This window comes from Accipiter gentilis, chromosome 1, assembly GCF_929443795.1.
Source record: "Accipiter gentilis chromosome 1, bAccGen1.1, whole genome shotgun sequence".
NCBI classification, from domain to species: Eukaryota; Metazoa; Chordata; class Aves; order Accipitriformes; family Accipitridae; genus Astur; species Astur gentilis.
The window spans coordinates 7,318,868-7,331,912 of NC_064880.1; the positions used below are offsets into that span (position 1 = coordinate 7,318,868).

Genomic DNA, 13,045 nt, shown 5'->3' on the forward strand with positions numbered 1-13,045 from the left:
ATTTGGCTGTGAGCGCAACCCCGTGGGGTTTTTGGTTGGTGGGTTGGGTTACTTAATTTATTTTTTTTTTTAATTTTCTTTTTTTTTTTTTTTTTTGGTAGGATCAAAAGGTCTGAAAGCAGCCTGGAGGCTGCCGGGCACCCAGGCGCTGGCCCGATGCCTCAGTTTTGGCACAGGCAGTGCCGCAGGGCTCTGGTTATGGCCAGGGGAGCCTGGGTTGTTTTTTTCCCCCTGGACAGTGGCGGTGGGCTTCTTCCATCCGTGCGCTGGCCTGGGCTTATTTGGGGGCAAGGCGTGACCTCGTGTGCCTGCGTGGGTTGAACGCTGTCCTGCGAGGCTGGCCATCATCTGGGGGGGGGGGGGGGGGGGGTAATCTGGTGGGATGGAGCTGGAAAAGGAGCGCAGGTGCCTGTAGGTGCACCCGGGGGGGGGCTGCAAAAGCCCCTTTCCCTCCCTCCCTCCCCGCCGGTGGATGGGGCCGCCGCTGAGAGCCACCCCCAGCCGGGTGGTCTCCGGGGTGGGGGGAGACCGGGGAGGCGGGGAGGGGGGGCGGCCCCGGCGGTGAGGCGGAGCGGGGCGGGGCGGGGCGGCCATCCGGGCACCATGGCGGCGGCGGCGGAGGAGCTGGTGGGGCGGCGGGGCCGGGCACCGGAGCCGGGACCGGGACCTGGTAGCCCGGTGGGGCGGTTAGGGGGAGGAGAGGGTTCCCCCGGCGGGGGGGGGAGGTCGTCGCGTTTTCAGCCCCGCCGGGGAGTTTCGCGAGTTTTCCCGGCGGCAGCTGCGAGACATGGAGCGGCTCTTCCGACAGTGAGTGCTGGGCGGGGGGGAGGGGGGGGGGGAACGGGAGGGGACCCCCTCGCCCCCGGGTGGGATCACTGGAGGGGATCCCCTCGCCTCCGGGTGGGATCACTGGCTCTCCCGGCATCCCGCCTGCTGGTGGGGGGCCGCTCCTGGCAGGAGAGATGCTCCAGCGTCCCCTGCCCCGTGCTTGCCGGAGGGAACCCCCCCCATTCCTCGCAGGAGGGGACCCCCAAGCCCCCCCGGCTCCTTGAGGGAGGAACCCCCCTCCTCCCCTCTCAGCTCTTTGCAGGAGGGATGCCTGGGACCCCCCAGCTCCTTGCAGGAGGGACTCCAGGGACTTTCCCCCCCAGCACCTTGCAGGAGGGACACCTGCCCCCCAGCTCCTTGCAGGAAAAAGTCCTGCACACACACACACACACCCCCCCAAAAAAATCTTGCAGAAGGGACCCCCTGCCTCCCCACCCTGGGAGGGACCTTGTGCCAAAGCAGGGGGCTGGAGGATATCGCAAGGGCCTCCCCCCCCGGCATTCCCTCTGCAGCATCGCCGAGGGACCCCCACTTCTCCGCCAGCGGTGCGGCCGCCGGGGCTGCGGTGGCAAGGCCGGCGTGGGCAGGCGGCACGTCCTCGGCATCCCTGTCCGCGCTGCGTGCCACCACGCGCGGCGGAGCGTGACTCTCTGAGCTCAGCCCCCGGCCCCCGGGGCGGGGGGAAAGCTGGCAGCGAGTACCGAGGCCTGGAAATTTCCAAGGGGAGACAGAAACTGGGGTAGCTCCAACGGCGGTCGGGTGAGCGGGACGCCCCGGAGCATCCCCACGGAGCCCACGGCAGTGGGGAGATGGCACAGGCGAAGGCATGGCTGCGGTGTCCTGCTGCCCCTCGTCCCAGCCGGCACTGGGGGGAAATCTGCGTTGGCGTGCTGACCGGTCTTGCTCGGGCACAGCCGAGTGATGGAGAAAGCGGAGGGGATAGAGGCAGCAAGCCCCACAAGCACAAGGCTGGGGGGGGCTGTTTGGTTGTGGGGGGAGCTGTTTAGGGTGCAAACGTGCCCTCCCAGTATCCCTGGCAGTGCGAGGAGTCCCCCCTGTTCCCCACTTCTTCCCAGAGGGCTCTCACCCAGACGCCTGGACGTGGCAGCGAGCGAGACGTGCAGATTGCTGCCAGCAGTCTCTCGGACTGCAGCAAAAGGGAACTTGCGGTGGGAGGGGGGGACACAGGGCTCAGGGTCCCCGGGGGCAGAGCCGCATCCGGAGCGGCTGCTCCCGGCACCGGCGGTGATGGGCGCGGGAGCTCTGGCCGTGGCGCAGATGGCGGTGCGGGGAGGAGGGGGAGAAGCGGCGTGTGGTGGGAGTCTGGCCGGCGCTGCGCAGACGAGGGAGCCGGGCGTGCGAAGCAGACGTGTTTGCTCTGACACCTGCAGCGTCTCGCTGCAGCGAAAGGAGCAGCGGCGGGGCTGCGCGCTCTCCGGCGAGGCGGCGCTCGGGGGTCTCCCCGAGGAAAGGATGCTGCTGAACGAAGCCCTGCCACGCTGCCCTCGCCACCGCTGCCGTCCTCGCGATGGGATGACCCGGCTGTATGGGGTAAAGCAAGGCATGGAAGGGGTTTTGCTCTCTACGGGGCAGATGTTGCCCTTTGGGAGCTTCCCTGGGATGCTCGCTTTGCTGAAAATCAGTGAGAAGGGGAGTGAGAGCGAGGAAATGCCCTGCAGGTGGGGAATGGCTTGCAGGGGACGAGGTAGCAGGGCCATGCTAGCCAACGCACCCCTTGCAGAGAAGCTTCGTGGTGTGATGCTCCGAGAGGGGTCTCGGAAGCAGAAAGCGCGTGGTGTTTGTGCTCCCGGGGTGACGGCGGCGGCAGCAGCCAGAGGTGAGCGGGGCCAGCCCTGTTTCGGGGCCCCCAACAGCGTGGGAGAGCAGGAAGGCACTGCTTGTGACACGGACAGAGCAGACCACAGCAGAGAAGGTGCAAATGAGTCATGGACCAGCAGCAGAGCGGCAAGCGTGGTGAGCCTGGTGCTTTGCGTGGCTGCTGCAGAGCCTACAGGCGCAGAAAAGACAAGCCACACACACAAAAAAAACCCAACCACCAAACCCAAACCCGCCTGGTCTCAATGTGTGCAGCCGGGTAGCTGCTTGCCTACTTCTGCATTGCGCCGGGACGTGCCGCAGGGCCTTGGTCTTGTGCCTGAGGTTGTGCCCAGGAAGGGCGGTGGGGTGAGGTGACAGCAGCGAGCCCTGCAGGGGCACAGCGGGGAGAGCAGCTGCCCGTGCCACGGAACCGTGCCATGCCGTGCAGAAAGGCTTTGGGGCAGAGGATGGTGTGCCACCGGCACAGCCCACGGTGCAGCAGGCAGCAGACAGGGCAAGCTGCCGGCTCCGTGCAGGCAGGGCGGTTGGGATGGTGGCGTGGTTGCGGGCAGGGGTCCGAGGTGGGGTGTCCCTGCCAGGGTCCGTAAGCTCGGTAAAGAGAGATGTGCCCAGATCTCTGGGCCGAGACTAGGTGTCTGGCCAGGGCTGGAGCTTGGATGCTGAGGGGCTCTGGGCAGGCAGGAGTGGTCACCTGGAGGTGTCGCAGGGAGGAAGAGGAGGAGGAGGCGGCGGTGGCTGCACGAGGTGGGCTCACGGTCCCCTCAGCCCAATGGGCAGGGGCTGCCGGGAGCACTTGCAGGGTGCCAAACCCCTGGGAGCTGGGCGAGCTGGCTAGTCCACTGAGAGGAGGGTGGGTCATGGCCAGGGGAGCGGTGACGGGGGGAGCAGCACCCGGTGGGCTTCACGCCATGGCCTGTTAGCCCTTGTAGCGGCCAAGAGGAGCGTGTGCTTCAGCTCCTGGCCCAGGGAGCCAGCAGCAGATTTGGCAGCATCCCGGGGGGTTCTCCTGCCAAGTGCCACACGGAAGCAGAAGCGATCCCGGATGATGCTCCGGGGGGCTGTTAGCGGTTCACCGGCAGCTTCCCGTGGTCTGGCAAGGCGCCCGAGATCGTCGGTGCCCGTGCCCTTGCTGTTCCCTGCCCGCGCCTGCCGCCTCGCTACGCCACCGCCGTGGGCACCGCGTGTTGGGCGCACGCAGAGGGACCGCTGCGGGGGGCTGGGACCGCTCCGTGCCCCGTGGCGATGTGACAGGACCGTGCCTCCGTCCCACAGGTACGACGCAGGAAAGGATGGCTTCATCGACCTGATGGAGCTGAAGCTGATGATGGAGAAGCTGGGAGCGCCGCAGACGCACTTGGGCCTGAAGAACATGATCAAGGAAGTGGACGAAGACCTGGACAGCAAGCTCAGCTTTCGGGAGGTGGGGGGCCGGGGGGGCCGCCACTCTGGCAGGGAGGGGGGCTGGGCTGGGCTGGGCTGGTGGTAAGAAGGTGGGGAGGGAGTTGCGGCAGCTTTGAGGTCTGAGGGGGAGCTGATGCCAACGTCTCCCTTCGCAGTTCCTGCTGATTTTCCGCAAGGCGGCGGCGGGCGAACTGCAGGAGGACAGCGGGCTGCACGCCCTGGCCCGGCTCTCCGAGATCGACGTCTCCACGGAGGGGGTGAAGGGTGCCAAGAGCTTCTTCGAGGCCAAGGTGAGGCGAACGCCGGGGCGCGAGAGGTCCCAACGCAGGATGGCGATGCATGAGGGTGGTTCGGCACCGGCACTTGGCTGCTGGCAAGGGCTCGGGGCAGGAGGCAGAGAGGCTGGGCTGGGCGGCAGGCCTTGGTGGGGGGCTCGGGGAGGACCCAGCCAGACGTGCCACTGCCCGTAGGTGCAAGCCATCCACGACGCCAGCCGCTTTGAGGAGGAGATCAAGGCGGAGCAGGAGGAGAAGAAGAAGCAGGCGGAGGAGCTGAAGCAGAGGAAGGCGGCCTTCAAGGAGCTGCAGTCCACCTTCAAGCAGTGACGGGGTGCCGGCACGGGGCCAGGCAGGACTGGTCTGCGGCACCCAGGCTGGAAACGCTGCGTGTGCCGACCGTGCCGGGAGCGATGCCTAAGCCGTGTGCCGCCCACGACTCCCCGAAGGCCGGGCTGGCTGCTGGCCCGGGCTCGGCACAGCGCCTGCCTTGCTGGCAGAGCCCCGTCTCCCTCCCCTTTGCTGTGGTGTCTGTAGGTGTTGTCCGTGCCCCCCTGCGTCCCCAGCGTGCCCTCCCGCCGAACCGCTCCTGCCCCAAAGGGCAGCGCCGCGGGCAGCGGCACCCCAGCCCCAGCCCGCAGCCGTGCCAGGGGTTGCTGCCGCCGAGTCCCAGGGGAGCCATGCCGGGGACCGCCTGTCCCTGGGTGGTTGTGCGTCGTGCACGTGCTGTGAGGGTCGCAGGATGGGGGCTTGCCTGGGTGGCTTGCCGTCGCGGTGGCCGCGCCAGCTCGGTGCCTGTTGGCACTGCTGACGCGTGCCGCGATGCCCGTGCCGAAAGCCAGCCGTGCTGCGGGGGAGTGTGGCGAGGGGGCCAGGTGCCGGCAGAGGGGCTGTGTGCGCGGCGCTGGGGAGTGGGTGCCCACCCCGCTGGCGTGCAGCCCCCGAGGGGCTGAGCAGCATCGCACCCGCTTGCCTGTGCTCTCTCTTAAATGTGGTGAAAGACGGGTGGAAAGGCAGCTGCTGGCTCGCAAAGCTGTTATCGTGTTTTTTCGTGCTGTATTCAGCCCGGGAGGGCGAGTGTTGTAGCCGTGAGCGGTTCCTGTCGGTCGACGGAGGCTCCCGGGTTTGTGGGTGGCTGCAAAGCGGCATGTCTGTCCTGCGGCATCCTCTGCGCGGTGGTACGGGGTGGGGCGGGGGGTGTATTGGGTTTTTATTTTAATCCCAAATAAATATTATATTTCGTAAGTGCGCTGGGTGCCTATGCAGGGGGCTGAGGGGCCGCCACGGTGCGATCGTGTCTGCGTCGGGGGCTCGGGTGTGGGGAAGGAGCCTGCCGGGGGGGGGGGGGGGGGGGGTCAGGCCATGGGGCACCTGGTCACCGCTGCTGGAGCCGGCCCCCCTGGGCAGGGAATGGGGGCGAGCCACGGCGGTGATGGCACATCAGCGTGGGAAGCAGCGGGGGCCTGATCCAGGTGTGTGGATGTGGTGTTGTCGAAGGTCTCCAGCGTCCCTCCTGGCATGATTGCACCCAGGGGCTGGCCTTCTTCCTCCCTCTCCCCCCCGACGTGCTCTGCAGCTCTGTGGGCACCTGTGGGATTTTGGCCGGCCTTGGCCGTACGGAGGGTGAGATAAGGGGACATTGGCCGTGTGGGGGAGTGGGCTGGGGGGGCCACGTCCTGGGGCAGCTTGTGCTCGAGGTTGGGGTGCAGTTGGGCTGGCTGGCACCCCACAGAGAGCGGCATGGCTGGGGGGTCCAGCCCGCTAGCCATACCCCCGCGAGGGACCTTGCCTGTCCCCAAGTTGGGGCCCGGGCGTCTCTGCCGTGCCGCAGCGTGGTGCAGCCGTGCCGGCGCACCGTGGGCAGATGGGGCTGTTCCCAGGCGGGATGGGTGAGGGCGATAAGATGGCCCCTGGCCCCCCCCATGGCATGGGACAGTTGCCACATGTCGGCGGCAGGAGGGGCGATGCCAAGGTCCCCAGCGGCGGCAGGTGCTATAAGAAGGGCGAGCGGCCCCACCGCAGCACCTTGGGACTGCACGACCATGCTGGGGGCTGTGTGTCTCGCCGTGCTGCTGGGCTATGGTGAGTGCGGGCGGCGAGGATGGGGGAAATGGGACCCCGGCATCCGCCGTGGCCCCGGGCCTAGGGGTGCAGGCGGTTGCTGAGGTCCCTTTGCCGGGTGTCGTGCAGCCTACGGATGCGGTCAGCCGGCCATCGCGCCGGTGCTGGGCACCCGGGTGGTAGGCGGCGAAGACGCTCGGGCCCACAGCTGGCCGTGGCAGGTAAGGGGGATGCGGAGGAGGGAGACGGGGAGGGGGACGTACCCGCTCTGACGCTGCGCCCCTGCCCTCGCAGATCTCGCTGCAGCGCAGCCGCTCCGGAGGTTGGTCCCACACCTGCGGCGGGACCCTCATCGCTCCCAACTGGGTGCTGACGGCCGCCCACTGCATCAGGTGGGTGTTGAGTGCCAAGGGGGGGGTGGCGGTGGTCCGCACTGGGGGTGGCAAGACTTTTGTGGTGACTGACATTGCCTCTCTTCCTACTGGCAGCTCTGGCACAACGTACCGCGTGGTGCTGGGCAAGCAGGTCCTGTCGGAGGAGAACGAGCCGGGCTCGCTGGCCGTAGGCGTGGAGAAGATCATCGTCCATGAGAAGTGGAACTCCTTCTTCATCGTGTAGGGGACGGGATGCATTGGGGGTGGGCGGGGGGGAGGGGGGTGCATCGTGGCCGGGGTCCTCCCCTGTCCCCACGGCTCGGGGTCCCCCATCCCCACGGCTCGGCTCTCCCCGCAGCAATGACATCGCCCTGATCAAGCTGGCGCAGGAGGTGGCGGAGAGCGAGACCATCCAGGCTGCCTGCCTGCCGCCCGCTGGCCTGATCCTGGAGAACAACTACCCCTGCTACATCACCGGCTGGGGACGCCTCTGGAGTAAGTGGGGCGGGGGTCCTCGGGGAGGAGCGCGGGGTGGGGGGCACAGGCGCAGGGTGTGAAGTGCGGCTGTCGTTGCAGCGAACGGGCCCGTGTCCGACGTGCTGCAGCAGGCGCTGCTGCCCGTGGTGGACTACGCGATCTGCTCCCAGAGAGACTGGTGGGGCAGCACCGTCCGGACTACCATGGTGTGCGCCGGCGGTGACGGCATCGTCGCCGGCTGCAACGTGAGTGCCGGCGTCGTGGGGCGGTGGGTGACCCCGGCCAAAGGCGGGGGGTGCGGGGAAGGGGGGTGGGTCGGCAGCGGGGCCGGGCTGCGGCCCCCCGTGGGAAACACGGGAGGGAGGAGAGGGGAGGGAGTCACGGCAGTGGGTGCCCGGGAGCGGGTACTGAGCGTCCGTCTGTCCATCCATCGGGGCAGGGGGATTCGGGCGGCCCTCTGAACTGCCAGCGCAACGGGCTTTGGGAGGTGGACGGCATCGTCAGCTTCGGCTCCGGGCTGGGCTGCAACACGGCCAAGAAACCGACGGTCTTCACGCGGGTGTCTGCCTACATCGACTGGATCAACGAGGTGGGTGCCCCTCTCTTTGCCCCCATGGAGGGGCTGACCACACTGTCCCCATCCTCACCCAGCCGAGGGTCTCACCGTCAGCCCCCCCATGTCTTGTCGTTGGCAGAAAATGGCCACAAACTGAGGACGCGGCACGCGGCGCAACCAGCCTCGAGTGCGATAAAGGCAAAAGCGCTGAGCTGGCCTCACGTGTCCTGCTGTTTTTTTGGGGGTGGAGGGGGCACGCGGTGGAGCTGGGGGTGGGTGGATGCCCGGGGCCGTGCCTGGCGATGTCGGGGTTCAGCCTGTGCACTCGGGAGGGTCCCCCACATCATGCAGCGGGGCTGGCCGGGGTCCTGGGAAGGCTGAGGTGGGCAGCCATCCTGCGAGGTGCCCCCATTCGGGGGGGGGGGGAGGAGCAGGGAGGCGAGGTGTGCCCATGGCACTGAGTGGCTTGAGGCTTGGCTGGTGGTTTGGGGGGAGAAGGGCTGGGGGCTAGGGGCTGGCTGGGTGGTCCTTGGGGGCTCTAGGGGACTTGGTAGGTCCCAGGATGCTTTTGGGGACTTGGCTGGCTCTGGGCTGTCTCAGGGGGGACCTTGCTGGTAGTGGCCTCCTCGAGGACAGCTGGTTGTTAATGGGGGTCTTAAGGGACCTGGGTTGGTCCTGGGGGGGCCTTGAGGGGGGCTGACTGGTTCTGGGGGAGATCAAGGGAGCGCAGTTGGAGCCAGAGCCCCTCGGAGCCACATGGCATTGCCGGCTCCAGGACCTGCAATGTGGTCCAGAAGCTGTGTGTCTCACCGTGGATTTAGTTCCACAGGGGCAGGAGAAAGAAGGGGGGGGAGGGGCTGGTGGTGTGGTGCATGTATCCTGGCTGCCGGGGTCCCCGGGAGGAGCTGGGGCTGCCATGGCAGGGAGGTGTGGGGTTTGCTGGGGAGAGAGGTGGTGGTGTTGACAGGAGTGGGTGTCAAGAGGCTGCCCGGGAGGTGCGGGTGGGTGCCATGCCCTGAGCCCCCCAAGAAGAGCCACCCGCCATGGCGGTGCCACGCTGTCATCTCATGGCGGCTGCTGGAGCCCAGCGGGGAGCTTCGCGACGAGAGGAGGACGAGCAGAAATGGACGGCAGCGCCTCGAGCTCAGCGGTGGGATGCAATAGATGGTCCTCAGCTCAGGAGACACGCTGCCACCCGACCAGCGAGTGCCACCGTTGGCAGGCTGGCGAACGACGCCGACACCTGTGCCGGACCGGGTTGGGAAATTTTTTGGGAAATGTGCTGTCGGGTGCTACAGCAAAGGGACTGTACACATCACCCCACAGGGTATTAAAGGCTTGTCTGTAGGATGCGTTGAGAGGGATGCCACGTGTACAGTGCCTGCATGCGAAGAAGGAGCGGGGCCGGGCAGTCGGGATGGGAAGCGGAGATGGGAAGCAACAGGCTGTGTATGTGAACTGGAGCTGTCGGGGGGGGCCACCCTTCCCTTGTGGTGTGTACTGCGGGGGCGGCTCTCGGGGCTGGGGAGTGGGACCCTGACTGTGTGGGAGGCGCGGGCCAGTGTCGCGGCCTTTCATATTGCGATGTGATGTCATATCGCATGTGCCCATCCAGCTGTGCGCCACGTCCCCTCCTGGAAGGTGGTTTGGTGGGTGTGGGAGGCCCGGGCATCGCCACGGTGTGCCGCAAGCCTCGGCGCTGGGGGGTGGTACCCAGCGGGCCGTGTCCTGCGCTGCTGGTGATGATCGGGATGGAGCGGGACCATGGCCAGCACTGCCACCCCCTGTGATGCGTGTTGCCCCCAAAAAAAGATGTCCCCTCCCTGAGGAGGTGGCAGAGAGTCATGGTCCCTGCATGAGACTCGGCCGGTGCCGGCACAGTGCGGTGGCGGCTGCGTGGCCTGTCACACCGTGTCTGCCTCGTGGCGACTCACACGAGACCCCGCAGCGGCGGGTGGCCAGCAGCATGCGGCCACAAGATCGGTGTGTGACCCGAGTGGGTCCCTGCAGGAGGGTTTACTAGGGGACAGTGGACCACTTTGGGGCACGCAAGTCCCCGCGTTGGCTGTACGAGTGTCCGACAAACCAGAGGGGCAAGCGGGGCGTGCTGGGGCTGTACCGCATCGGGGGGGTACGCAAAGCGCCGTGGTGTTGCTGTTGTCACTGTGTGCTCGTGATGTGCTGGAATTGCCCGTAAGCGTGGGGATGGCTGTACAAGCTCTGGGCGATGCTGTGGCTGGGGCTCCCAGTATGTGGGCACTGGGGTGTACTGGTGCCAGGGGTGATGTGGCAGACCTGTGCCAGCAGCACAGGCCCAAGCGGGGGCATCGGGTGGGAGCTGGTTTAGTGCAGGCAGTGGTGTTGAATAAAGCAGCGCCGTGGTCTCGGTGTCGTTTCTTGTCCCCTCTGCGAGGAAACGGCAGGACACCAGGAGCTGGGTACCGAGTGCAGGTGAGTGCTGGGGGCTCGAGGGGGCAGGATGGGTGGTGTAGTGAGGGTGGGCATCGGGGCCGCGGCGTAGGCCAAGTGGTCTGTAGGGACACTGATAAAAAAACCTGTAACTTGCAGTAGTTAGAGTTCTGTTGTGTGTTTTCTGTTCAGTTGGGGAATCTGCGGAATGGCGACACACGGCATTGGAAACTTGGGTTTATTAGGAAATGCGTAGCTCTGTTACCTGCCTCTCGATGCCACCCTTGGTGGCAGGGACACACCCCCACCCCCCCGACCAAGACACGAGAGGTCTCAGCCAGGGTGCGAGGGGTCAGGGGCTGGTGCCGGTGTGGAAAGTGCAACTGGTCCTGTTGGAGCAAGGAGAAGCTTCCCAACAGAAGGCGACCCCCTGTAAAACAAGTTGGGTAGAGGCGTTGGGGCTTCTGTGTAGATGACGGGGGAGCACCTAAGGGCTGGCAAGGCACATAAGCGGTGACAGGTCTTTTGGGTCCTTAGGGTCAACCCCGCTCTGTCAGGAGTGCTGTGGAGAGGTGCCGTAGACCTACAAGCTTCCCACAGCCGGGCGTAGGGCCGCAAGGCGAAAGCGGGAGGACCATAGAGTCTCGGCTGGCGTCCTTTGCTTGACTGACGACAGTGCCGAGTTCTTTTGGTTGGGAAGACGCTCCCCTCGAAGTCCCCGTTGGGAGGCTGTAGGTGTTTGGGTGTAGCTAGGGCACAACTTACAGTGAACCCTACCACCATCCTGGGTGTGGGTGGAAGGAAACTCTTAGTTAGGTGCGAACGTGGTGCAAAGGTCCGGGTTTGAAGGTGGTCGGCAATGCCTAAAAAGGTCGGGCTGTAGTAACATTTTTCTCTTGGACCTTGTTTGTTAGGATGGTGTAGGTGAATAAGTAAGGCTCGAGACGCAACTGGAGCTGCGCAAGGTTAGGCAGCAGCCAAAACTTCAGGGTGTAAGAGCCTTCCTTTTTTAGTAACTGAGCTTGTAATTTTTTTCTTTCTCTCCCAAAGGGTTCCTACAAGTTGCAATCTTTCTTATTGATCTCCTGTTTGTCATGATTGCCTGTCAGACTAGTTAGGTATTAATAAGCAGGTTTTTGTCAGGCTTTAAAAATGTGCAAAGCATTGTTGTGTTAGTTTAAATACAACCGGGTAAGAATAAACTCATCGGGTTTGGGCATTGCTTGCTTACTTATTAGTTCAACCGGATTCCAGGATCACTGTTTTAAGTATTGGGTCTTAGTAGGACCAGATCTTTGAACGGACTAAAACCAAGAGCAGGTATAACTATTGTTTTGTTTTTAAAATTGTTAAACAACAGCATCAAGTGGTTTCCAAACTTGTTTGTTTCTTTTACATACCGGAATGTTGTTTAAGGAAGTTTTTTAGATTGTGGGTCATACCAACCTAAATTTATTTCAAAGTAAAGTTATAAATTTATAATTTGGTGGTTTTTTAAAGCTATTAAAATAGAATTGTTTTAACAGTGAACCTAGAGGTTTTATCTACCGAAGGTTTTTTTTAAATCGTAGCTAGAAACCAACATAAACCAACCTTTAAAAAACCCAAAAAAACTGTAATCAAACTTATTAATTAACTGACATAACTGTTATAGGTAACCAAAACCCTTAAACCTCCAAAATTTAGATTAAATGGAAAACTCCTCAGAAAGGGTTTTTCATCTAGTTCATACTTAAGAAACTAAACTTACACTTATTTAGGTTTTAACTAAATCTGGCTGTTAATTTTTTTTTTTTAACTGAAAAGTTTTAGTAATCAGTTTCTAAGAATAATCTCCAGTAGTTCAACTTGACCTATGTCAAGTCACTTCAACATCTATCTATCTAAAACTAGGTTTCACTATCTATGTAAAAAGTGTGGGATTGCACAGTTCTACATCTAACCTTTAGTTATCCAGAAGAGTGAGATTTTATAGGTATCTAAGTAATTCCTACGAAGACTTCAGGTTTAGCCAGCAAACAGTAGAGGCTTGTCATCTAATCTAGAATAGATGTAAAGAATTTTTTTCACCGCCGAAGATTTACATCTAATCTGTTTTAATGTACACACTTTGTAACTATGTACAAAGGTAGCTTTAGTTTAAGGGTAAGAGGGTTAAAACTGAACTGCAGATTGTCGTTGTTGTAGACTTCAGCAAGACATAGTTTTGGTTGAAGTTACAAAGCCAGGGTTTATGTTAACATAGCGTAACTTCCAACCAAGGTCCTAGAAAAGTTGAAAGTAGTTTATAAACATGTTTTGAAGGTTAAAAAACTTCAGTGTTACTTAGAAAAAGTTAAAGAAGTGTTTTTTTAAGCGTCTGAGTTTCCAAAAGGATTTGTACAGTTTATAGCCTGCAGTTTTGTTTCATCTAACAACTCTTTTACCTAAAAAAGGTGAATAAACATGAGGAGTTCCCCTTTTTTCAGTTGAGACTTGTAAACATTTCCCTTTCTTTTTAAAGAAGCGTTTAAAACTTAAAAACTAACACTTGGTAAACATGTTGACAGAAAACCTCCTAGTGTGTTATACACCTCCTTGACAAAAATAGTTTTATGAAGCAAAAGTTGTAACAGGTTTTTAACCTTTACAAAAATGTTACACCTTCCTTAACCTAGTTTACAACCCTAAGTAACCTAAAGGATTGGAAAGAAAACTTTCTTTCATTTAAAGTTTTTTAGAAATGAGAAATTTTTAACACTCTACCAACTCTCTCTGTGTCTCTTTTTTAAAGAGTAGGTTTCTAAATTTAGTTTTAAAAAACTCGTATAAACTCTTTTTGAAAA

General features: G+C 61.5%; 2 protein-coding genes across 2 annotated transcripts; both read left to right on the forward strand.

Moving 5' to 3' along the window:
• The first annotated feature begins 591 nt into the window (after window positions 1-591).
• On the forward strand, window positions 592-5,588 carry EFHD2 (EF-hand domain family member D2). Its single transcript, XM_049809004.1, is given in 5 exon segments — window positions 592-711; window positions 713-807; window positions 3,940-4,087; window positions 4,224-4,358; window positions 4,539-5,588. Coding segments are annotated over 5 exon segments (621 nt in total). The 5' UTR covers window positions 592-603; the 3' UTR covers window positions 4,674-5,588.
• A 698-nt stretch (window positions 5,589-6,286) lies between these two features.
• On the forward strand, window positions 6,287-8,028 carry LOC126045323 (chymotrypsin-C-like). Its single transcript, XM_049816287.1, has 8 exons — window positions 6,287-6,425; window positions 6,534-6,625; window positions 6,699-6,796; window positions 6,893-7,018; window positions 7,137-7,273; window positions 7,355-7,500; window positions 7,695-7,844; window positions 7,951-8,028. Exons 1-8 carry the CDS (start codon window positions 6,287-6,289, stop codon window positions 7,966-7,968), a joined length of 906 nt encoding a protein of 301 aa, XP_049672244.1. The 3' UTR covers window positions 7,969-8,028.
• The last annotated feature ends 5,017 nt before the right edge of the window (window positions 8,029-13,045 follow it).